Source organism: Puma concolor, chromosome A2 (assembly GCF_028749965.1).
Source record: "Puma concolor isolate L17-30 chromosome A2, mPumCon1.1.hap2, whole genome shotgun sequence".
Lineage (NCBI taxonomy): Eukaryota > Metazoa > Chordata > Mammalia > Carnivora > Felidae > Puma > Puma concolor.
In genome coordinates, this window is record NC_141668.1 from 8,872,798 (window position 1) to 8,900,023 (window position 27,226).

Sequence of the window (27,226 nt, forward strand, 5' to 3'; positions counted from 1 at the left end):
TCGAGTTTTTTGTTTGTGTTCACTTATTTTTACTTGTTTTTGTATTGTTAAATACTCCTTTGCCTTAGCTTCCCCATTATTAGCTTTCTTCCTCCTGCTGTGATCATTACTTCGGAGTCCTGTTGGTGAGCTGCACTCTCTCCTTTAAGGACTTTTTCAAATTAGTGTTTTCTTTCCTTCAATGTTCTTTCCTTGCTCTTCCCATGACCTCTCTGAGTCATCTTATGAAGACATTACAACCGTTCTAGTCATCCATTTTACCTTCACTCCTGGGTAGAGGGGAAGATTACTCCTAAAGTTATCCTGAAGTTACTCCACAGGTAAGCAATCATGACTCATGTTGATTCTACTACCTACACTTTAAAGAAAGTCTTCCCTCTAAATGCCCAGGGAGCCTCTCAGATATTCAGTCTCGTCCATTCTCTGGTGGCACTGTGCAGGAGGCTTGCTTCCCGCAAACCTGGTCATCCCTCCATGCTACTCTTCACATAACAGCTGGAATCCCCCACTGAAAACCATTCCCTTGGCCCTTTGAGTGGAATCCTGAAGGTCGTGCAGAGATTCTCCTTCATATTTCTTTTTTTTTTTTTTCAACGTTTATTTATTTTTGGGACAGAGAGAGACAGAGCATGAACGGGGGAGGGGCAGAGAGAGAGGGAGACACAGAATCGGAAACAGGCTCCAGGCTCTGAGCCATCAGCCCAGAGCCCGACGCGGGGCTCGAACTCACGGACCGCGAGATCGTGACCTGAGCCGAAGTCGGACACCCAACCGACTGAGCCACCCAGGCGCCCCCCTCCTTCATATTTCTATCTCTCACCCTCAAGGTCTCTACTCCATCCATTCTCATGTCTTTCCAAGTATGTGTCCTTTGACGTCCATCTCAGAAACACTGCACATTCTGATATCTCTAACCGAGAATTCTCCCTGCCATTTTTTTCTTAGGCAACTCATATGAATCCACATGTCAGCTTATAGGTCACAATTCCTGATATGCAATAAACAATAAATATCTGTGGACTGATTGATGATCTCAACCATTATTCCAGCTGAGGCCTTCATCAACTCCTATCCATACTGCTGAAATAGCCTCTATTTTCCCTGTGACCATTCTGTCCCTTTTAACCACAATGTCCTCTATGGACAGTCTAGTTGCCTGGGTGTGGAATATTACCAGATTTAATCCGCTACTTTTACCTTTTAGTTATTTCTACCTTCCTTGCTTGCCCCATTTAATTAAACCCTCCAGTTTTAGTAATAATTAACACAATAATTAATTAGCTAAATTATTCATCTTTGAATTAATATACTGACTAGACACAATGAAAATGTTAGTCTTTAGTGGCAATCAAGCAATGTTTTTATCTACATTGTTTCAAGAGTTAAACATCATGGCTTCTTACAAGGCATAGCACCAACTTGGAAAGTTCGCCTTCTTAATAACTTCACCAAAGTTTAGAAATTTCTTCTAAAAATAGGTTATAAGTTATAATACTAGAGTCATGTTTTCTTGTCCTTTGGATGCCACTAAATCACTGTTTAGTATCTTCAAAGTATGTTGAATTTTACACAGCTTACTTTATAGGCAAAAATTGTGAACATAATTCCTTTTCAATAGATACAAAATCCAATAGTAAACTACCCCAAAGCATGGATAATTTATATTGCTTCTTTCAACAAAAGAAGCAATAAAACTATGACTTACGAGAATAGAATAAGACTACATTGAGAAATTAAAGGAAGTGAAACACTGGAAACCAAAGAAAACAACACTAAGTATAGTCAGAGAAATAGGAATCATATCAACTTTATACCTCTACAATTAAATCTTTATAGATGTAAGGAATACATACCTCAACAATAAAAAAAAATTCTTAATTAAAAGTACAATGTTTTATAAAATAAATATAGGGCAACAGTGCATCTAAGATATGAAAATAAGAATTTTAAAAGCAGGCTAGTAGGTCTTTGTCAAAATACAGTGAAATATTTTATCTAAAATATTAAGATTGTTGACTAAGACATTTCTCAAGTGGGATGCAATGAAACTTTCTCTTGGTATCTAGCTTAACAAATTCAGGTTCTTAAGGTATTTATTTCAGAAGTAGATTTCATTGTTTAACCATTTTTGCCTTTGTAAGTTCAGATATTACTACATTTGTAGTTCTGGGGATATAAATATAAAACATGCTAATATCCTTTTGGTTTTTGATATCCATTAATGGTTTTCGTTAAGTACAATTTGTTCATTCCCAAGTTGGTATGCCTCACTCCAAACAGGCTCTTCTATGGAATAAAATAACTTTATTTGTCTTGTTTCTGTGTCTTTTATAAAGCTGATAAGGACAACTGAATTAATAGTTACATGGCAAGAACAGATATGACCATAAAAAATGGCAAAATCATTACCGTAAAATGGATTCCATTTTAAAATTTTGTAGTAATAAAAAGAAGAGATAAGATTGCAAGAAATATATTACACTACCCTTGTAAAGTTGCAAGAAACCAATGATGAGTAATTCTACATTGGTGAGCTAATGGTATGGTACAACCAAACATTTATCAAAATAAAAATGAGGTCCTTATGCATACAAACAACTCTTTATCATAAGTATCATTAGAAACTATAGAGACCCAAATGAACTCTTGAGGGTAAGGCTCTTAAAATAAAGAATAACATTTTAAGTGCATAGCTATTACAAACTCATTTGATATTCATTTTAATTGCCATGACTATAATGAATATACTTTGTATTCAAACAGATGTCACTAGGAGTACTACAGAAGTTCCAATATAATTCAGTCTTAGTTAAGAACGAGTAAATGGATATTTAAAATTGAATGTTACCAGGAAGGAGGAAAAAAAAAAAAACCAATTACAGCAAACATTAGCTCCTTAAAACAGCAAATTAAAGATTTTTATTAAATTGTGTTCTTTCTTATTTGGACGTATACAGAATGCCATCATTCGGAAACACTCGCTACCCCAACTACTCCTTTTCCTTGCTTCAGCTGTTCTACAGATTAGCTAGCCTGGAAAACAGAAGTCGGGCGGATGAAGAATGACTCAGAAGGGTGGGCTGAAATGGGGCGCCCCGGTGGCTCAGTCGGTTAACTGTTCAACTCCGGCTCAGGTCATGATCTCACAGTCCGTGAGTTCGAGCCTCACGTCAGGCTCTGTGCTGACAGCTCAGAGCCTGGAGCCTGTCTTCAAATTCTGTGTCTCCCTCTCTCTCTGTCCCTCCCCTGCTCGTGCTGTCTCTCTCTTTCAAAAGTATATAAAACATTAAAAAAAAAAAAAAAAAAGGGTGGGCGGAAATTCACTCTGTAACCTTTAGAGACTGGTCTATGCAAAGGATTAAAAGATACTACAGTGCCAGTTTGGTTTAGCTGAAGGAGCAGGAAATTAGGTATGCCCTTTTTGTTTAATTGCTTAGACAAGCTCTAATATTTCCTTTAATCTTCTCCACCATGGAGAACTCAAACCTTAAAGTCTAACATGAGAGACCTTCATGCTTTAAATTAAAGATGGTGTTTCTTAGTGTATGGTCCACAAAACTACTCTTGAATGTTTTTTAAAAGCAAACATTCGTGGGTCCCAACCAAGTTCTACCGAATGAGAGTTCCAAGAATATGGCCATGCAATCAGCATTTTGACAGATCTGAGAATTCTAATGCACACATAGGTTTAAACCAACTGCCCGAAGGTAGGATGAGATAATAGTTAAAATTATATAATGATGTATTTTCAGTTCATTCCAATTAGCAAACATTTATTAAGCACTAATCTCTTGTGAGTAAAAATTATACATATATATGTATATACATATACATATATATAATTATGTATATATACATATGTATACATATACACACACACACATCTTCAAAGGCAAGCAGCATATGATAAACTTATTTTCAGAGCATAATCTATTATGTACAATAATCATCTACAAATGTCTGGAAACACAATATCTGGAATCCCAAGAAAATAGTCTGCTATTGTGCAGATTAGCAGTGAACTCCTGACTTTGATTTAGTGTGTTGAACTTATTATTTTTTTATTTACTTAATTTTTTTTAATGTTTATTCATTTTTGAGACAGAGAGAGACAGAGCATGAACGGGGGAGGGTCAGAGAGAGAGGGAGACACAGAATCCGAAACAGGCTACAGGCTCTGAGCAGTCAGCTCAGAGCCCGACGCGGGGCTCGAACTCACGGACGGTGAGATCATGACCTGAGCCAAAATCGGACGCTTAACTGACTGAGCCACCCAGGCGCCCTGAACTTATTATTAGAAATGTAACTGAGTACTGCTTAAAAACAGACTAGAAACTAGCCTTTGGCTTACCCTCCTTCAACGTCCTCAAACTGTGTCTCTGCCTCTGAGCACCTCAACATCCCAGCCACAATCATCTCTTCTTTCTTCAAACAGCAGAAGCACTAATTGTCTGAACCAATCGTGTCCACATGTACTTTTTTTTTTTTTACAGATTTTACTTTTAAAGTTAATTTTTATGTATTTTGAGAGAGAGAGAGAGAGAGAGAAAGAGAGAGGGAGGGAGGGAGGGAATCCCAAGCAGACTCCCAAGCCCCAGTGTGGGGCTCAAACTCAAACTGTGAGACCGTGACTTGAGCCAAAAAGAGAATCCGATGCTTAACCCACTGAGCCACCCAGGCGCCCCTAGATTTTACTATTAGATTCTAGAGGTTACACTTGTCTATAATTTCAGTGCATAAAATACACGCAAATCTTCAAAATACCGTATAATGTTTTATTAGAACTCTTCTTTGTAAGCTATTCCACATAATACTGCCTCTAATCCAACACCGATTTGGGGCATCAAATAGCCCATGGGTCTGTGATGTGGCATGATGTCACTTCTATTGCTTACTATTACAAATAATCAGTACGCTATTTGCTATTTATAAAGTCCTTAAGTGGATCAAACCCTGCAGTCAGCATTTAGTACATGTACTTATTAAATTCTCACTCACCTGCAATACGCATTATGATTCCTATCTGAATGAAAAAGACTGGAAACTGAGGCTTACGAGTTCAATCAACGCCACCCAAATCGCACACCTGGAGAGCGGCACGGCTGAAAAGTGTGGTCAGAGCGCATGCTTTATTTCTGCTCTGCCATACTACAGACTGAGGGATTTCGTTTTCTGTCAACGTCTTGAATTGGTGGCCAAGAACCCCAAAGCACACGGATCTCTATTTCCAGTGCATCCTTTGGACGCTAGTTTTTATACCTTTAACGCACACGCACACCCCCCCCACACACACACACACTCGGAAGCATGGCTAAAAGTAAGCCGTCCCACACCGAAACAATCAGGTTGAGCTCCTTGAGACAAACGGATCCTGTTAAATGACTGCAGACAGCAAAGGGCTCTGAATTCTATCGCTGTGCTACACGCTATTCATCTCGGGCGGCCTTTCAGCTTCTCCTTAAACACAACTGAACAGCTCAGAGGGCATCGCTTGAAAGTTCACAAGAGGCTTGGAGACACCTTTGCCCGAAGCCACGACTGATCATTAAGCACCAGAAACACTCGTGCACATATGTAGGTGAGGAAAGTTGAAAAACCTGGACGTTGCAGACCAGGGAATTTTTTTTTTTTCCTTAACATCGTACTTTGTCAGTTTCGTTCTCCAGAAAACAAACCAAGTGCGAGTTGACTTTGGTCACAGCTGCCTGCACTTGGGGAGGCCGGACTGGGAGATGCTAAGTCACACCTGTTGGGTGGTGGCGGTCATTCCAAGCACCAGCTGGGACAGTAATTAAAAGGAACCCTCCATTCACAGCCTACCTGGGGTGTTCAACAGCCTGGACATCTTGCAGAAGTAGGAGACGTACTGCTCACAGTGCTCAGCGCTGCTGGTGACGGCACTGATCTGGTCCATGGAGGCGCTGTAAACGAGCTGCGTCACGGAGTATTTTTCTGGGCTGTAGCCCGCCACCGTGGTCTGCATCTGCAAATCGTGAGACACGATGGTCCACACTTTGTCTTCTGTGGGGAGAAACATAACGATGAAAACGGGTCGTTAGGACGCAAATGCTTCTGCAAGCAGCAGAAAATAATTGGGCTCCACCTTCCCTGACTCAACGTAGAACAGGGTTGAGGACAGCTAACCTTAAACTTCTATCCGAGAAGTCCTGCTTGTACAGACAAAGTAGAAAGAAATGGGTTTTTTTTTTTTTTTAGTGTTTATTTTTGAGAGGGAGAGAGAGCGAGAATGCAAGCATGAACGGGGGAGGGGCAGGGAGACGGGGGGGGGGGGGGGCAGAAGATCCCAAGTGGGCTCTACGCTGAGAGCAGAGAGCCCGATGTGGGGCTCGCACTCACCAACTGTGGGATCATGACTTGAGCTCAAGTCAGACGCTCAAGCGACTGAGCCCCCGGGAGTCCCGAAGTATTTCTTATTAAGAACAAATGCAAGATACCTCCGGAACACAGAACGGACAGCTTATGTCTCCCGTTGATACTAATATCCACAGCCCGCTATGTTCCCACTCCTTCCTGACGCTCTAACCCATCACACCTCTGATACAACAGTATCTGCGCTTTCTGAAAGGAACTGTGCTCTCTCAGGCCTCAGAATCTTTGTCTATGCTGTTTGCGCTAATCAGAAAACGCACCCTCATCTTGTCAACAAATATTTTCACCTGACCTTTTGGATGAACCTGGACCCTGCATCTTGTTATTGAAATGCTCTATACCTGGGCAACAACACAAATGAGTAATTACCTTGATGTTTTGGACCCTGAAAATTTCCATGTGCGAAAAGGAGAAGCAAACGTAAGGTTGATGAGTCTGAAATATAACCTTATGTACTCTTGAATTTGAATTAGAAGCATCACTATGAACCCATAATTTTTCTTTTTTAAAAATGTAGACCTATGTCTTAGCTCCGACCACTGGAAAAGGCCCCAAACAAGGACAACCTGTGGCACCAGATTGTCATCACCCAATAGGATTTTTCATTAAGAGAAAACCGGGCTGCCAGGTGAAGTGACTGATTCCAGGGCTGAAAATGTACAAGATAAGCCTGGAACGTAACATCACATAGAAACAAATGAGCTACTGGAAACGGAGGGCAGCTCAAAGCCCCCCCGGAACAGAGAAGGATGATTTTAACATCACTAAGAATCTCCTGCAATGGAATAAAATACATCTGGTATGTTTAATTCCAGGCATTCATGAAAATAAAACAAAATGTTCAACTGTGGGAAATGCCAGATAACTAACTCATTGTTTTGAATTTTAGGAAATAAGGACAAAGAATCAAGCATCTAGTCTACCTTACCTGCATGTTCTGTAACATAATTAACGGTCTCTTTATGGACATACTTCAGCTCATACATGAAGATTAACTGAGGGAACCAGAGGACCATCGTTTGGGAACTTCTGACAAGAAGGAGCTAAGCAACGGTACTCACGGCTGGTACTACAACCAACCAGAGGAGCTGTGTCTTCTGGTGGGATTGGAACACAACGCTGCATGGCAGGCAGTGTTGGCCCACATCAAACCTGAATTTCATCGCGCTTACAGTCCTCACTGCCAGCTCCTAGGACATACAGGGGGAGGGGACTATGTTAAGTGAGATCCAAGGGAAGAGTCCACAAAATCTCTGCAGTGTGAAACTCTACAGGTTACGCAATCTAGTTTCTTCCACAAATAAATAAGTTACAAGGGAACAAAGATTAAAAGAGACCTTCTGACCTTGTCCCTCACGTAGTTTTCTTTATTTCAGCAAATGACAACTCAGTTCTTCCAGTTGCTCGGGACAGGAGCCTCAAGAGTTCCCGTTACATCCCCCACCCCCCTTCTTCTACACGCATCATCCAACCTCTCCGTGGATCCTGTCTGCTCTGCCTTCTACATTTGAGATCTGGGTGCACCTGACCTCCACCTCCCCACCGGTCTGGTCAAAGCCCCCACCTCCTGCTGCCCACATCACACAATCCCTTCCACCCCTCCCCTGCTTCCACCCCTGCACTCTCACACCTACCCTCCACACAGAAGCCACACTGAGCCTTTCCAAAATACGCCAAACTCGGATACTCTGCTCAAAGCCCTCACGTGGCCCGGGGGTGGTTTTGCTCAGAGTAAAAGACTAGTTGTTGAAACAGCCAGAGGCTCTCCGCGATCCAGCTCTACCTTGCCCTATTCCCTCCTGCTCTCCAAATGTCCCCCTTGTTTGTGGAGCTCCAGCCACACCGAGCTCCTTGCATCCCTCAAGCCTGCCGGCCAGCCCATCTTAGAGCCGGTGCTCTAGCTCTTTCCTTACATAGCAGCAGGGGCCACCCCTCCTCCTCCTGAGGTCTGCCCTGAAGCCAACTTCTCCTTTGCTGAGCCCCTCCTCCACCACAGCTGCTTCCTATCTCCTTGTCCAGCTTTGTTTTCTCCATAGTATTTATCCCTCTCCAGCTGAGTGCCCATTTTCATTTTGTCTGTCCGTCTACGTTAGAAGAGGAGGAGGAAGGGGTTGTTTCCTTTTTTTGACAGAGAGAGAGCCAGGAAGGGAGAGAGAAAGAGGGAGACACAGAATCTGAAGCAGGCTCCAGGCTCTGAGCTGTCAACACAGAGCCCGATGCGGGGCTCGAACTCACAAACTGTGAGATCATGACCGGAGCCAAAGTCAGATGCTTAACCCACTGAGCCACCCAGGTGCCCCAGGAAGAGGTTGTTTTCAACGCTGTATGCACAGTGGTTAGAATAGTCATTACACATAAGAGACCTTGACAGTACATCATTGAATAAAACGAATTAAGAAAACATAAATAGAACACAAATAACCTGATCCAGGAACTTCTTAAATCACTTTGGTTTAAGTTGTGGCTCTGACCTTCCTCAGGGACCCTGGACGAGCCACGTCGTTCTAAACTATAATTTCCCTTCATCAGTTACAATGTGCCTCTGTATTAGAATCCTTTCCACTTTGCTCTTCTGAAACCAACTAAAGCAAGTTCAAGTACGGTGCCCATGTAGTAACACGTTTTCCATGGGATAGGATGATCGTTTTCCACATTCACCTTTGGCCTGATCAGAACTGTCTTCCTTCAGCCGCTCTGATACAGCAACAAAATACAATGTGTTCTAGTAATTCTGTCTCTTTCTGACATGATTCTGACCGCAAACGGATTGTCACCTATATCCAGACCTTCACATTTACCTTCACCTAAGTAAAGATATGTTAATTAAATATGGTGAACTTTATCTCTTTTCTGTTAAAATCAGCCTCTAGTATAGAGTTCTCAAATGTTTGACACTACTCGCTATTTACTTAAAAAAAAAAAAAAAATCCTTACCAGGACCATGTCTTTGTTCTATGGCAATATTCCAATATTCCATGACTTTCATTCTTTAACTCGTAATGAAACAGCATTCTACTCTGACCCTTTCTCAAGTATCATAAGCCCCTTTTTAATTTACACAAAATGATGTTCATAAAGGCAAACATTAATTAAGCAAGTAAAATAAAATGGTCACCCATTACGGTCTCTGTCAATAACTTTAAAAATATTAACCAATATGTTAATATTGATGAGTTGCTAACATTTTGGTTCCAGTGACTGCTTGGCCCTAAACCCTACACCCACGCATTTGAGCACACACATTTCTGTGCCAATCTTCTGGGCACCACGTTCTTTATATTTGTTTCATAGCCCATTCGCTCATTCGACAAACAGTACTGAGTATCCACTATGGGTCAGATATGGATCTAGGCATTAGGGGAACCACAGAGGAAAACAAAATTCTAAGTGTTTGCAGTTTACGTTCTTGTATTCTAGTGGGGGAAAAAACAGATAATAAACAAAAAAATTAAAATATCATATGTAGTTAGCAACTGATAATGGTGAGAAAAACTACATCGGAGGATGGAAGAGCAGGCTATGCGTAGATTGCAGTTTTAAAAATTTTAAGTATAATTGATATACGATGCCCTATTAGCTTCAGGTATACGTCATAGTGACTCGATATTTTGATACATTGTGAAATGATCTCCATGGCAAGTCTAGTTACCACCTGTCACCATACTGAGTAATTACAATATTATCGATTCTATTCCCTATGCTGTACATTACATCCCCATGGTTTCCTTATTTTATAACAGGAAGTTTGTAGCTCTTAATTCCCTTCAATTATTTTGCCCATCCCCCGACCCCAACCCATACAGTAACCAAGTTTGTTTCCTGAATCTGGGAGTCTGTTTCTGTTTTGTTTCTTTTGTTTTTTAGATTCCACATATAAGTGGTTTCACATATACGTGAAATCATATGGTATTTTTCTTTGTCTGATTGCATTTTCAGTTTTATTTATTTATTTTTTGAATGTTTACCTATTTTTGAGACAGAGACAGAGCATGAACAGGGGAGGGGCAGAGAGAGAGGGAGATACAGAATCGGAAACAGGCTCCAGGCTCTGAGGTGTCAGCACAGAGCCCGACGCGGGGCTCAGACCCACGAACTGTGAGATCATGACCTGAGCCGAGTTCAGATGCTTAACCGACTGAGCCACCCAGGTGCGCCTGTCTGACTGCATTTTTAAAGACCGAGGACAGCACAACAAGCCTCACTACGTGACATCTGAATAAATAAGATCATTGTCCAACAAGCTGTGTGAATGTCCGGGTAAAAGTATTCCAGACAGAGAAAGGGCAAATGAAAACGTTCTGGCTTGAGAATACTTCTGGTGTTGTTCAGGTATACAAGGAGGCCAGTGAGTGAGGAAGGAAAGAATAGCAGGAATTAAAGTTCGAGGTGTAATGGGGATGGGGGAGGTGTGTGACCCCAAAGTGAAATGGGAAGTCCTTGGCACAGGAAAGTTTGGAGCAAGTTAATGTGGCGTGCTTAAACTTATTCTCTGACATACTATCCTTTATTTCATTAAAATTATATACTTCAGAAGGCTTGAAAAACATGTGTGTGTGCATAGATAGATGAAGATTTAAAACTTTTTACATTGTCATGGCATTATAAAAGGAAATCTGTAAACTCTATTTTAATGGCAGAAAGCAATTACTGTTGATGCATCTTGCAAATTATTTTTTAATGCTTGCCTATTACACATCACAATGGCTCCTTTGGAGCCATTAAATCTTAAGTGACAAGTGGATATTAACAATTTTGCAGATATCCACCATCTAGAAGAAAGTTATACTGCATAGAGTTTCCTTTGCTAGTATCATAAGTGAAAAATTAAGAATCCTATTCCCATATTTGTAATGTGTTTATATACAACTTATATAATCTGTATTATCAGGTATGGGTGTAATGCAAATAGAAACCACTATGTATGGCTGTTTAATTTTTATGAAGAAGCAATTGATAAGCGAGTGTATTTCAAATACTCTCTTTGGATTAGTGTGTTATGAAAGTGCCTTCTGTGATCGCTGAGAGCTTACTCTCTGTCTCATCACGTAATCACATTTTTAAAAACTGTCACACTGTACAATGTTTTCAATACAGACAATATAATGATATTTTTCAAATACTGGGAAACATATGGAGCATACTGTGGAAACACATCCCTCTCCTTGGCAGTAAACAGGGTCTTCAAGATTACCCAGCTTAGTTATACTGACATGAGGACGTTAGAAATCTCTGCTACTATGCCAGTGACCCCACATCCTTATCCTATCTGTTAATTCTCAAGTAATTCACTTCATGAGGACTCAAGTCGCCATATGGCTGAAGTTCTGACCAGGAACTGATAGTCAGGAAATGACCAGTGGAAAAAAAGCAAAGAATAACTCCTCCCAGGACATAACCAATTTCTTTACCACGTATAGGCTATTTTTGACTCTTTTCCATGCTACCCATATACAATCTGAAGTTCACATTATAGAGCATATTGTAATAAAAGTCCAGTTGGAGCTGAATCCAGTAGAAAAAAGAAATTTGCGTGTCCTATACATTTGCATATGCATCTAAGGGTTTTTGATTTTCAAACAATATCACCGGTACTGGTTGAGGACTTATTTGTTCATCTGAGAGCTTTTTTTTCTCACCTTTATTCATATGAACTCTGAAATAATCTTTAAAAAAAGAGACTATTGTAGACTACTTAAATTTAAAATGGTACACGTAACTTAGAGGGGCATAACCAACATCAACTTGCAGTCCAAATTTCTTACAAGTCCTTGTATCTATTACAGTTACACTTCAGGAATGACTTTGGGTTTCCCCCTCTTACGATAACACAATGGGAAATGAACTATCGTATATGTTATCACCCAAGATTTTTCATATTGCATGTAAACCTTGGCCTGCTGGATAAAACTAGTGGGCCCAATTCTGTATATCCTCAAATTTCTCCTCTAATAAACTGCATTCCAATAACTTTATCTGTGGCTTTGTTTGGGCACAGGAGTCTTAATGGCTCTTATCCTGATTCCATCAAATAATGGTTGAGCCTTAACTATGAGCAAGATATGAGTAAGGATGTCCAATTAAATGCTACAGAAATTTCAGTCTTGGGGCTCCTGGGTGGCCCCGTTGGTTAAGTGTCCAACCTTGGCTCAGGTCTTGATCTCACAGCCCGTGAGTTCAAGCCCCGCGTCAGGCTCTGGGCTGACAGCTCAGAGCCTGGAACCTCCTTCGGATTCTGTGTCTCCCACTCTCTACCCTTCCTCCCTTGTTCTCTCTCTCTCTCTCTCTCTCTCTCTCAAAAACAAATGAACATAAAAAAATTTTCAGCCTTATAGGAAGACATATCCAAGGCAGGAAGCCTAACATTTGAAGGAAGCCATGTTCTCATGTGAAAAATTTTGAATCCCAAATAACATCAACATAAACATCTTAGAGAACATCCATTGTGATCATCTTCTATTAGAGATACAGAAGCCAAGTCTCAGGAGTCATAAGTCACTTGCCCAAATAACTATAAGAGTTAGTGGCAAAATGATGGAGACTTTGTCTCCTAAATCTGGATTTAGTGTTCTTTTCACTCTTCATCCCTTTGACCCAGTGGTGACATGGTTGGTGACACATCAAAAATTGTATTGTCTTCCCCACAGGAACCCACTAATTTTCAGAGAGCAGACTTTTTAAATGACAACAATATACAACCTATTAAACATAAAAAAATGCCATAAAACAGTAATATAATTTAATATTGCACGCATTCACAGCTATTTATTGAGCTCCTGACCGTTTTCATCACGGTTAGGTTCTGGGGATACGAGAAGGACAAAGACTTGAATTCCTGTCCTCGACAAGCTTGTAGTCCATTGATGGAAAGAGAACAGTAAGCCTGGAATTACAGATCACAAACAAGTGCTAAAACAGAGATGTGCATAGGGCACCGTGACACTGTGAGTTCCTACAGAAAGTCCACGTGGCCCAGATTTAGAAAGCTGTGAAATGACCAAGTAGGTATGGCACTGTTGGTGAATCAGAAAGGTTAAATAGTGATGAGCCACATAAAGGGTAGGGTAAGACCCATTTTATTCTTCTTACAGTTAAGACCAAGTACTTTGGAGACAAAAAGGATTTAATGGGTGGGCTCTAGATCAATTGGAAATTGAAGGGTCTGGAATAGTGAAATATAAGATTCCAGAGCCCTGACAATTGTGCACGGGTTGGACGATCTAATGCATGGTCACAGGTAGGTGTTGAAAACCTGCGGAGATAAAAGATCAACTCATATTTTACAAGTATTTCTTCAAGGCCACGTATGACATACCTACAGCTAACATCACCTTCAACAGTGGAAAGTGGAAAGCTTTTCCTCTAAGATCATGGATGAGCCAAGGGGAATAAGATTAGGGATATATATGGGCTTAATTTAATTTTATATTTGATGTCATACTTCCTACTCTGGGTGTTGGATATAAGCTAGAAATATTTCACATTGAAACAAACGATCAAAGTATACCTTATTTCATGTAAACTTTAGATGAAGATCCAGATTTATAAAGTAATAATCTAGGAAATATTAGTGATTTTACCTGAGCTGTGTGTGCTTCACTAAGTCACAAAATAATTTCTTAAATAGTGAGCCACCTGTAGTTAGTTGTTTAAAGTATTAATTTTTACAGAATTGTTTGTAACTCTTTCAGATAAAAAGACTCAGCATAAGGTTAGGCTGTAATACAGGTTTCTTTCTTTTTTTTTTTTTTCTTTTTTCTTCAGTCATTTGTAAGAGGATCTGTTTGAAAATCCCATCAGTCTTTCCAGAGTATAAGTCTGAAGAACATCCATTTCCTAGATCATTATTTTGTTTGGAAGACTTTCTCAATAAGTATAACCCTGCTGACATAATTTAAAGTATTAGCAATTCAGTATCACATTTTGCTCCCCCCCAGTACCTATTGTGCGAGCATTCCAAGCATCTCTGTAGCCTAGCCTCCAATGACATAGGGGCCATTTCACCATGGCGGGCTGGGGTGGTTCGAGCCATTCACAATGGTAGCTCCGTACGGGCTCAGAAGGCATAAGCAGCTCTCATCCCGTGTGGAGAAATCAGGTATGTAAAGCAGATGGGGCCTCTGCAGGAAGCACCGGGAAAATGAGCTAAAAGTACAGATGACGTTCTGCGGGTGGTGGAAAGTGTTGATCATTTTCATGCTCACAATTCCAGCCCAAAGATGGATGACAAATCGAGTGCTGTGAACATGTAGAAATACTGGTGGATCATTCTCACCCACCTGAAGAACAATTTGGAGCTTCTTTGTGTCTTTTTACTAAGAAGGCATTAGCTATTCTCTGGGAAGAAGGAGATTTGTTAATGGTTTTGTTCCATCGTAGGGATGTTAAAATTCTTTCACAATACGGCCGGAGTTATTGACTGCATTTCTGTCAGCACTTAGACAAGCTAATCTTCCCTCCCCTTTGCGCTCACACTAGGTAGAGATGTGGTGCATGTGTTTGACCCTCATGGGTTCATCTCTGTGGCAACAAGAAGTTTTCTGCCCGGTGTGGCAAGAGAAACCTGCTTTCTGGTTCTTGTTGCTTACAAGAGAAATTAGATTTTGATCTCAATTCCAACTTGGGACTAAGTAAATGTCACCCAGGATCAGTGACTGACCATTCCTGTGGACCTTTAAAGATAACACCTCCTGTTATTTTATTTTTTTTTTTAATTTTTTTTTCAACATTTATTTATTTTTGCGACAGAGAGAGACAGAGCATGAACGGGGGAGGGGCAGAGAGAGAGGGAGACACAGAATCGGAAACAGGCTCCAGGCTCTGAGCCATCAGCCCAGAGCCCGACGCGGGGCTCGAACTCCCGGACCGTGAGATCGTGACCTGGCTGAAGTCGGACGCCCAACCGACTGCGCCACCCAGGCGCCCCACCTCCTGTTATTTTAAAAAATATCTTGAAATGTACTATATACTCTAGGCGGAAAAAAAAAAAAATCACTTGAAATAATGATCTCCCACTCTGGTCTACCTCTTGCTGGGCTCTGACAGGTGGCCCAGTCTCGGGGCCTGGCTGTCTCCTGTGCCTTCAAGGCATCTCCCCCTGGTCTCAGAACTAACTCTTTCACTTCTATTTAGTCTTGGCTCAACTGGCATATCTCCCCGAGGCCCACCCTGCCTGCCTTATTCAAAGTTACAACCCACACTGCCCCTCACCTTCTCCATTTGTTGTCCCAGAGCACATGTGGCCTTCTAACATAGTATATAGCTTACTTATTTGCGATGCTTCTTTTGTGTTGTCTGCCTCTCCACCCCACCCCCACCTGCCTCAAAGCCTGTAAACTCCACTACGCTGGAGAATTTTTTTATACCTTTTTTTACTGGTGCATCTCAAATTCCGAGCAGTCTGCAAAAGTTCAGTGCATATTGTGCTCATTATATACCTTATTCCTTTCTTCATTTAGTTTATAACAAACCTCTATCCCTATCATCTTTGATCATTCCTATGAAGTACCCATTTGAAATACAGTTCATGGGATTGTAGATCACGCTAGAGAACTCGACAGTATTAAGCTTCAGAAAAACATTACGCATTGAGAAAGTGTTTACAGGTGGAAAATCAAAGCGATATCGGAAATTACAGAGTACTGGTATTGTACTTGCGGTATTTACAAGAGGTGGAACTGCAATGATTTTTAAAAGAGCAACATAAAAATATACTACAGGTGCAATGAGCATCTTAAAACCACCACCAATTCTATCCAGGGTGGAGAGTAAGACAGCAAGGGTCCTGTGCTAAGTACATGGATGCCTCCTTCCATGACAAGAATGTCAGGAGCGGAGGGACTTTTGCTTATGAACACCTTGGTGTATTCCAAGCACTGTTCTAGGCCCCGGGCACACAAAGATGAGTGAGGGCCATTAAAGCCACCAAAGACCTAGTGGAGGAGGAACCCAAAATAAGGAATTATGGTACAACCTTTTTTTTTTTTTCAACGTTTTTTATTTTATTTTTGGGACAGAGAGAGACAGAGCATGAACGGGGGAGGGGCAGAGAGAGAGGGAGACACAGAATCGGAAACAGGCTCCAGGCTCCGAGCCATCAGCCCAGAGCCTGACGCGGGGCTCGAACCCACGGACCGCGAGATCGTGACCTGGCTGAAGTCGGATGCTTAACCGACTGCGCCACCCAGGCGCCCCTATGGTACAACCTTTAAAAGTAACTGCTAATTTTCAGGCAACGGCCAGAATAATCCAAGCAGTAAGACTTAGTGTATAAATCATAAACCCACCTATCACCCACACCAAGTTCTTTAACACAGTGGCGCTTTAATATTCTCCAGTATTGTACTTTAGGTATATTTTAGTGTTGGGGAATTTTATTTTCTGTTAGCACTGAGTTTAAACCTAACTTGCAACAGGCTAACTTGAGAAATGACATTCTTCCTGAAGTTTCCGAGAAGCTTTGATATAGCAGAAAACATACAATTGGAAATGACAGTTTGATTCGTTATTAACAGAACAGAATCTTACCACATGACCTTTCCTTTCATGTTGACCCAAGCTCACTTCACTGCTCCCTGAAATTTTGCGAGATCAAACATATCCTAGCAGTTTACCTCTTTAGGGACACTAAGGGCTGTGGTGTATGTAATCCTTCCCATTAGAGGATTTGTGGCTGTTCTCCCTTCTTCCAACCCAGGCACAAGGCTTCATTAAAATTTTTTTTTCTTTTCTTTATTTATTTTTGAGAGAGACAGAGATAGTGCGAGTGGAGGAGGGACAGAGAGAGAGGGAGAGAGAGAATCCCAAGCAGGCTCCATGCTGTCAACACAGAGCCCAAAGTAGGGCTTGAACTCATGAAAGCATGAGATCATGACCTGAGCTGAAACCAAAAGTCAGACGCTTAACCGACTGAGCCACCCAGGCGTCCCCCCAAAAATTGTGCTGATGATACAGATAACATTTATCACCTTGGAAGAAAATCCCCAAATAATCAACTTCTCTAAGTATTTAATTTTCCCCATTAAGTCAGTTTCTCTTCACTGAAGCAGACCCCATTGTGAGGAACATTAGCAAGACAGTCTGACAGATTAAGTTCCTTGGTAAGGATAATTAGCTAGAAATAACTTTTTAGGGAAAGAAACCCTTAAAATATCAGAGTTAACATATACAAAGGAGTGGAACTGGTGTTCTCACTTTCATTTCAACAGAAGTACAAATGTATTAGGTGATTTCACTTTTTAAAAATGATTCTCTGTGAAGCTTCCTAAATCCTAGGCTGACTCTCAATGAAGCAAGTTCTGCCCTGATCCAAAAACACAGCCACCTGCCCTGGCTCTTAGTACATCAGGGTTCAGATGGTAAGCACTTTGCAGAAAATACTGCCCACTTCCCAATCCCCAGTACCACACCAAGTTCAAGTTAGATGTCCTTCCATCTCCATCTGGTTCCTAAAAATCTAAGTTTACCAGTGGGTTCGCATTTCTCGTAGCATGTTTGTAACATATTTTTTGTAGCCACCACTTGTTAAGTTGCCATGGGCAATGTGGGCATCACTGTCCTTGCTTAATCCTTATTATCTAACAGAATACCTGGTGGAGGGGACTCAAGTGCTCAATAAATGTGTACTGAGCCAACAAAGCAGTATCAGGCATGATAAAGTTAATTCATATTCTGGGACCCACAAAATGGAGGCTGCCCAATTATGAAACAATTGGGGAACTTGAACACTGGATATTTAAAGACATTAAGAAATTATGATTGGTTTTTAGCTGTGATGATGTGATTGTGGATATGCTTTTTAAAAAAAGAACCATGATCTTTCATAGATACAGGCTAAAATATCACTGATGCCTGGGACTTGTTTCAAAGTAATTCCATGGTGGGCAAGAGGGAGACCAATGAAACAAAACTGGCTGTCACTGGCAACTTGTAGAAGCTGGGTTATGGGCACCCAGGACCTCGTACGACATTCTAATTTTGGATATGCTTGGAGGCTGATCACCCAGCAGAGAAAACACACACTTCTCACAATAACCAAGGGATTCTTACAATTTGTATTTATTTCATGTAGAGATTTTAAAGCCTACTTTTTTTTATCTTGGATAAGGGAATGACCGTCTCATGAATATTGACATGACCTATTATCACCACCCCTCCATTTTTAGAAAATAGGATATGATTAAAATAATTAATGTGCAATTATCAAATATAATTTAGAGGCAGTGGGTGTTTATTTTGGAAACACAGTAACCAGTGGGAGGGGGAAGTGAAAGAAGGGGGGCAAGTGGGAGGAAGGAAGGAGGGAAGGAAGGAAGGAGGGAAGGAAGGAAGGAGGGAAGGAAGGAAGGAGGGAAGGAAGGAAGGAGGGAAGGAAGGAAGGAGGGAAGGAAGGAAGGAAGGAGGGAAGGAAGGAAGGAAGGAGGGAAGGAAGGAAGGAGGGAAGGAAGGAAGGACGGAAGGAAGGAAGGAGGGAAGGAAGGAAGGAGGGAAGGAAGGAAGGAGGGAAGGAAGGAAGGAAGGAGGGAAGGAAGGAAGGAGGGAAGGAAGGGAGGGAGGAAGGAGGGAGGGAGGGAAGAAGGGAGAGAAGGAGGGAGGGAGAGAAGAAGGAAGTAGAGAGGAAAAGGACAAAAAGTGAAGAGAAAAAGAGATCTGGAACATTCTGTAGCATGCAGAATGGGATCTATGCTATAAAAGGTGAGGTGAAGGTGGGTCACCTAGTGATCAGGAACAAGACGTGGCAGAGACTGGGAAGCTCTAGTCCGCCTCCTCTTTGTAAAGTCCTCAAGGTGGAAACACTTCTTACAGTTTGAAATGGACGGAAAAGTCGAAAGAAGAAGAATATTTCATGGCGCATGGAATTTGTATCCAATTCACACATCCACATCCATATATGGAGTTTTACGGGGACACAGCCAGGCTGATTTGTTTACACACTGTCTTTGGTTGCCCTGCCCCATGAAGACAGAGTCAAATAGTTGTGACAGATGCCGTGTGGCCCACAAAGCCTAAGATATTTACTCTGTGGCCCTTTACAGAAAAAGGTTACTGACCCTTCGGCAAAAGTGACAAGTGAGAAAGCGGAAAGAAGGAAGAAAAACACTAGCTTTATAGGATTTTTAAGCCTACGGGATTGAAACTGAGAGATGACAGCTCGAAAGGAGTGATCAAGTAATAGGACAAATCAGTGGAGGATGACAGAGGAGGATGTAACCCACCCAAGCCCAGGGTCCCTTCTCATTTCCTGCATGAGGAAAGAGCATAATCTAAGTACAGACTTTGACAGACATCTGCAATTTTTTTGTACAGGTATATTCAAATTCTCTGATTGAGTGATTTTCACCTACTGTGGTGAGTACAAAGTTTTCAAATATAAAAACCGAGAAACACTAGCAAGGTGCTATCTGACATCTATGAATCCAGCCGAACCTACCATACTGGGCTGAAGAGCGTTCTCACAAAATCTGTGACCTCCCAGACCCTGTAAATGTGCCCTCATTTGAAAATAGGGTCTTTGCAGGCGTAATCCAGTTTAGATGGGGTCAAACTGGATTACGATGGGTCCAAATCCTGTGCCTGGTGTCCTCGTAAAAAGGGAAATGTGGGGGCGCCTGGGTGGCGCAGTCAGTTAAGCGTCCGACTTCAGCCAGGTCACGATCTCGCGGTCCGTGAGTTCGAGCCCCGCGTCGGGCTCTGGGCTGATGGCTCAGAGCCTGGAGCCTGTTTCCAATTCTGTGTCTCCCTCTCTCTCTGCCCCTCCCCCGTTCATGCTCTGTCTCTCTCTGTCCCAAAAAATAAATAAACGTTGAAAAAAAAATTAAAAAAAAAAAGGGAAATGTGGACATACAGACATAACACCGTGTGACAATGAAACAGACATTGGAGTAATGTAACCACAAGCCAAGGAACGCTGAGTAGGGCAACTGCCAGAAGATGGAAGGCTAAGAAAGGGTCTCTCTAGAGCCTGCGGAGAGCACACGACCCTGTGGCCGCTTGACCCCTGAGGTACAGCCTCCAAGACGATAAGAAAATTAATTTCTCTTACTGTAAGCCACCCATCCATTCGGTGGTCCTTTGTTATACCTACCAATCACCTTTACGCCCTGGACCAAGTGTTTTACTCCAATCCTGTATTCCAGGTAAAACAGGAAAGCAGTGGAGTCCTCATAACATCGCCTTACGTTGGACAGTTTCATCCAGCATGGTGGTAAATGGAGGACACAGATAGTTGATATCCTTAACAAGCTCACAGCCTAGGACTTGTGTATCGATGTTGGGGAGGCCTACGGGGGGGGGGACACCGGATGGAAAGGGTGTGCTTCGTATGGAGTGCTGATCTGTGGGGGCAAGGCTCTCATGTAGCTGCAATCACCCCACAGGGGTGTGGGATGCCTGCCTCATGCTTTTTGCTTCCAATGTGGATATAGTTAATGATCCTTAGAACTCCTCTCTCCCACTCCACGATGTAAGTGGTTTCCTGCACTGCCTTGCACCTCAGGACAGTCATAGGGAGGTGCCAGCCATTCTGGTATTTGCTTGACCTATTGTTGCTGGCAGTGCTGAGGACTGGTAAGCCTTGGGTATTATTATTCCAGATCAACACTCACCGTGGGACAACATGGTGTTAGTGACTGGAGCAAGACATAGGTGCCTCGCAAAGGCCTGAAGCAGAAGAACTAATCAACTGATTAGATTCCCCTGATAAATATTTCTGAATTGCTAATGAGAGTCAGATGTGAAAATCTGAAGTTCCCACTTTTGCTGAGAACAGTCCCTGCTGCTTATGAAGGAATATGGGTTATGTGTGTCTGCAGCGGCAGGTGGTGTGGGGGTGGGGGGTGGGGCAGGGAATCCAAAAGAGAGGATTTAAACCTGAGAAAGGTACTTCTCTGAGATGAGCTTAAGGTATTTCTTATCTAACTTGTATGGTATCAGTGGGCATCACCAAAGTTCGTTCTTTCATTCATCTGTTCATTCATTCATGCAATAACCATGCCCACTTACTCTAGACCTCTAAGCCATAAGCTTGTTCATGGTGAATAAAACAGACCTGGCCTTGACTTTCAGAGACTGTAATGGAGATCAAATAGAAAAAAAATTGAATGAAAACTCAATGAGATAGGTGATTTGAAGGAAATAACCAGATAACAGTGTTAAACAGTAACAGAGAGGAAGCCCCTAGGGCAAACAGGGGCAAACTCGGCTCAATGGGTATTTAAACTGGTCCTAAAAGATGAAGGAACTGGTGGTGGGGGACGAGGGAGCCAGGGTCAAGTGTGGAACAGGGGAAAGTTCCAGGCAGAGGGAGAAAATGGCGCAAAGGTGGGTTCAGGAAGCAGAGGGGACTGAAGGAGGCAGGTGTGGTCGGTCATGCTGAGGAGTCCTCCTGTGCAGGGTGTGAGACCCTCAGAAAAATGCAAAGTATGATAGGAAGCCTGGAGAGGTTCCAAGCAGGGAAGCAACACATCCAACGTCTGTTTTTCAAAGGTCAGTCTGGCTGTTATTTGCAGAGCAGGTAAGAGTCAATAAGAGTAGAAGCAGACAGGCCATGTATAGCTCTGAGTAAAACCCTGCATAAAGAGGACAGTACCAAGAATTAGGGTGTTGGCAGCAGAAGTTAGGTGCATGGGTTTGAAATGCATTTGATAGAAAAAAAAAAAAGAAAAAAAATTACTGATGGGTTGGATCCGGCAGGTAGTCGAGGGGGGGAAGGGAGGGAGAGACAGACAGAGTCGGGTGAAAGAAGTAGACGATGTAGGATGAATGCCAGCCAGCTTTCTGGCTTAATAAACAGGTAAATGAAAGAACACATTTTTGCTGGTGGAGTGATCAAAAGCTCCATTTTTAACAAGCCAGACTTGAGGTGCCCAGGAGACAGTTAAATGTTTGTATCAAGTAAACAACTAGATATAAGCATCTGGGGCTTAGAATAAAGGTCACAGCTGGAGAGGTGGACATCTGTGTGGCAGCATATAGATTGTATTCAGTGCCATGGAAATTAAAAGAAGTAACTGAGGGGGAATGTGTAGAAAGAGCAAGACAAGCCCAGGACAAGGCTTGGGGACCCTAACTTGCAGAGGCTTCAAAGGAGACTGAGGTCAGTGAAATTGTGTAAGTTTCTAGCAGTCAGACAGGGCGTGTCCGCAGTGCATCCCTCAGTGTCTTCCCTACTCTACCCTCAGCAACTCCAACTTCCGAGGGTCTCAGGACAGGTAACAAGGCAAAAGGGAATAGCCCCACAAGAATTGTTCAGGTTAAGTGCTGTGCGCTCAAATGATCAAGTGCTGGCTGTAATTGGAAAAGCATTTTGAGAAATGAGCTAAGGCTGTAAGTTATAATGGGAAGCAAGATGAATACTCTTCAGAAGATCATTTGCTTCCGTCGAATACATTATTGCAAATGAGATGATGTACATCAGCAGGGAATATTTCAAGCCACCTAACGTTTTTAAGTGTCCCTATAAAAATCCTGAAACTTTTTCAACTCAGAAGTATGACTTACACATCGGATAGAGTAACATTTATATCCAGACCTGCATGACATTTCCAAAACGAGGCTTCTTTGGAGATTAGAAAAGAAGGCATAACAATACCATTGCAGGCATATAACTGACTGAGCCACCCAGGCGCCCCTCAGATAGCATTTCAAAGCATGTCCTTGCCCCAGTGGTATCACTTACATACTGTTACACACGCTGTGTGTTCACTTCTAAGTAGGTGGTCAAGCCCCTCATCAAAGGCTACCTTCTTGCTCTAGGAAACCTTGCTCACTAGAGCATTTGGTGACATGTGTGACTTTATGGCCAGAGACCTGGTGGGAACGTCTCTTGCCACCAAGAAAGCCGCTGTCAGCTCTGGGAACTGAGACACCAGGAGACGCCAACTCCTCTGGACTCATGGCAGTGGAGACAGAGGAGCAGTCGGAAGGTGGTAATACCGTAATTCTTCCACCTGTGTAATTAACCCGTGTCCGCATCTCATTGTGAAAATGGGGGTTATCTGCTTATTTTATGAGGTTGTCTTGAGGACTAAATGGGAAAACGCACGAAAAACACTTAAGAGAGAACCAGTTGCCAACCCAGCACCCACACAGTGTCAACGATTGTTGTTGTTTTGGGTCCTCCTCATCTGTCGATCTTCAAAATCCTGAGAAACGGGGATATCAAAGCTGGATACATACCAAGCAGTCGGAAGCAAAAGTGGTAACGTTACTGCCTTCAAAAACTCTTAAAACAATTTTTTTTAATGATTATTTTTGAGAGTGAGAGACAGAGCATAAGCGGGGGAGGGGCAGAGAGTGAGGGAGACACAGAATCCAAAGCAGACTCCAGGCTCTGAGCTGTCAGCACAGAGCCCAACGTGGGGCTCGAACCCATGAACCGTGAAATCATGACCTGAGCTGAAGTCAGATGCTCAACCAACTGAGTCACCCAGGGCCCCCTCATAAGTTCTTAAATCTCCATATTCCAGAATGCCTCAGCTCAAACAGTAGAATTACATGTACAATAAATGACGACAGTCATTATCGTGATAGTGAACACCAGCATTATTTATGAACTTAGTTTGTAACAAGTGTCTCATTTAATCCTAATACAACTTTACACCACAGGTCCTTCAAAATGACTAGTTTACAACTGACCCAAGTCTTCTGACTACAGAGCCAGCAGACAAATGGAACAGTTGAAATTAATCATAGAGATGGGTCATTCGTGGTGCAGTTCACTTCCAAGGCCTCTCAGAGGAAGGAGAATGAGCACATTCACCAGGTTCCTGGGCTTCTCTGGGCTTCCATTTCCTCACTCGTAAATGAGGCTATATACGCCCGAAGACCCGTAAGACTCCTTCTATCTCTGAAACTCTACGGCTCTATCATCTAGCCGTGGAGATACCCAGCACGTGGAGGAAAATCAGAGGGAAGGCTCCCCCAAACCATACAATGATTATTATATCCTTTCCAAAAATTACAACGACTATCCCTTTCTGCACTTCTCTTCAGCGAAAGTTACCCAGCAAGGTTGCCTCAAGGGCAATATCTGTTCTGTGAAGGCCACAGAAAAATGAAAACATTTAGGTGATGACACCCGAGATGACGTCACTTTAATGGAAATAACGTTTTGAGTGACGTTTAATGCTTTTGTCCAAGTCTCTGCATTGCATCCTGTAGCTATCCGATATGTGAACGGCGGGGGTGACTCTCACCTTCAGAGCGGCAGGGTGCGACCATGTGGAAGAGTTTCTCTAGAACGGCAGATAATTTTAACTCGAAGTAACCCTTGATCAGAGATGAGACTGCTCATTTGTCCTCAGGGCCCAGGCCTGAAGAAGTCATAAAGGGCGTAATGGAAATTTCACAGTGGTTGGACAAGTTTATCCTCCAAGCCCTGTTATGTGTTTTATTTTCGTTTCCATAGAAAGGCAGACGTGGGGCCGGATAATTTGTTTCAGATGCCACTTTGGATTTTTTTTAAAGCAGGGAAATGTAAAGAAGAATGCAATTTGAAAATGTTGCGAAAAGGGAGGTAAATGTATTAACATGAGTAGAGAGTCATGGGACATTTCATAGAATGAAGGCTATATGAAAAATACAGGAAAGTAGGAAAAAGGAAATAAATTATACAGTTTCACCACCTGTCAACAAAGAACCACCACTTTTATTTTTTTATTATTATTATTTTTAATGTTTATTTATTTTTGAGACAGAGAGAGACAGAGCACGAGTGGGGGAGGGCAGAGAGAGAGGGAGACACAGAATCCAAAGCAGGCTCCAGGCTCTGAGCTGTCAGCACAGAGCCCAACATGGGGCTCAAAATCACGAGAGAGAAAGAGACAGAGACAGAGACAGAGAGAGAGAGAATCCCAAGGAGGCTCTTCTCTGTCAGCACGGAGCCTGATGCAGGGCTCAAACTCATGAACCGTGAGATCATGACCTGAGCCAAAGTCGAGTCAGATGCTTAACCAACTGAGCCTCCTAGGTGCCCCCTAATGGTTTATTTTTAACTATAATTGATTACTTCTATAATATTGGCATTAGAGCATTGAAATAATATAGCAAAATATTCCTTCTAGCTAATATTTTTTATTCATTCATTTATTCACTCACTCACATATCAAATATTTCCTAAGTGCCTAAGAGGAACACGCACTTCGCTATACTAAAGACACAGGTCTAAATCAAGACACAGCCTCTGCTCACACAGCACTCTCAGTTCAGGGCAGAAATAATCGTACTGTATTGTGCTGATGCTCTGAGGGCACATGGGAGAACAGCTAACTTAAACAACGTTGAAAATCGCAGTTTGTTAATCGTTTTTGTAAAGGATGATATTGAGTTTTTTGGACTATATCAAGTAGTCATGTGAAAAGACTTGATTGGGACTTCACACAAAGAGAATTTGAAAAGGCCGAGAGATGTAAGCAGTCTCCTCTCACTGCAGGTGAGAGAGTGGCCGGGTCACGTAGACAGGTACAGTTCCTTGAGCACTGATGTGCTGGTGGGCACTATCCTCGTGGTTGCTGGAGAACAAATAAAGGATTTAAGCAGCATGAAATGTGGTCAAGTTTTCATTTTTGCATGGTTATTCCGCTAGTTTGGGGAGAACTGATGATAAGATATATGAACGCAAATTAGGAAACCAATAGAAAATGACGTTAAAAATGGAGAAAGGGGGGGCACCTGGGTGGCGCAGTCGGTTAAGCGTCCGACTTCAGCCAGGTCACGATCTCGCGGTCCGTGAGTTCGAGCCCCGCGTCAGGCTCTGGGCTGATGGCTCAGAGCCTGGAGCCTGTTTCCGATTCTGTGTCTCCCTCTCTCTCTGCCCCTCCCCCGTTCATGCTCTGTCTCTCTCTGTCCCAAAAATAAATAAATGTTGAAAAAAAAAATGGAGAAAGGGGGGGATTAAATGGGAAGATACCACTATGGGCTGAATTGTGTCCCTTTAAAATTCATATACTGAAGCCTCAACTCCCAGGGCCTCAGACTGCACCTGTAGTAGGAGAGAGGGCCTTTGGAGAGGTAGGTAAAGGAAAATGAGATCATATGGGTGGGTCCTAATCCAATAGGACTGGTGTCCTTGTAAGAAGAGAAGAAGACACCGGGAGGCACTCATCCAGGGACAAGACCACATGGGAACACACAGGGAAGGCGGACATCTGCAAGCCAACGAGCAAAGCCTCAGAAGAATCTGACCATGCTGACACCTTGATCATGGACTTTCAGCCTCAGAACTGTGAGAAAGTGAGAAAATTAATCGTGACTTCAGTTGCCCCACTGAGCAAACTAATAGATACTGAGGAAATAGAAATGAAAGTACTTGTTGACTAAACGGATGTTCGTAGTCAAAGGGAAGGAGACAGACAAGAAAACTTAAAGTGTTTTGATTTGGATGACAGGTTAATAGAGATGCCTTGCACCCAGTTGGGAAACCCCAGATTGCAGTGGATGGCGCATTGAGATTGGCAAGTGAGAGTCAGAGGAGACTCTCTGAGAAGAGATGGTCAGCGCGGCATTAAAAATACAATGTGAAGTTCAAGAGAGGGGGTATAGGGTTCTGTTCTCTCTCAGTGAAACAGTTTCCTTTCAGGTATTTGCATGCACCAATCTCTCATTTAGAAATAAGGGCTTGGGGCGCCTGGGTCTCTCAGTCAGTTGAATGTCAGACTCGACTTCGGCTCAGGTCATGATCTCATGGTTTGTGAGTTCGAGCCCCATGTTGTGCTCTGCGCTGACAGAATGGAGTCTGCTTGGGATTTTCTTTCTCCCTCTCTCTCTGCTCCTCCCATGCTTGTGTGCTCTCTAAATAAATAAATAAACAAACAAACATTAAAAAATAAGGACTCAGTTCAAA

The 27,226-nt window shown here is 42.4% G+C and overlaps 1 protein-coding gene across 1 annotated transcript in view; it reads right to left on the reverse strand.

The window, feature by feature from the left end:
• CNTNAP2 (contactin associated protein 2) overlaps positions 1 to 27,226 on the reverse strand; it is a 1,981,254-nt gene that overhangs the window by 661,777 nt on the left and 1,292,251 nt on the right. The window contains exon 13 of the mRNA XM_086687667.1: positions 5,821 to 6,021. Coding sequence (XP_086543793.1) covers positions 5,821 to 6,021 — 201 coding nt within the window. The remainder of the gene's footprint in view (positions 1 to 5,820; positions 6,022 to 27,226) is intronic.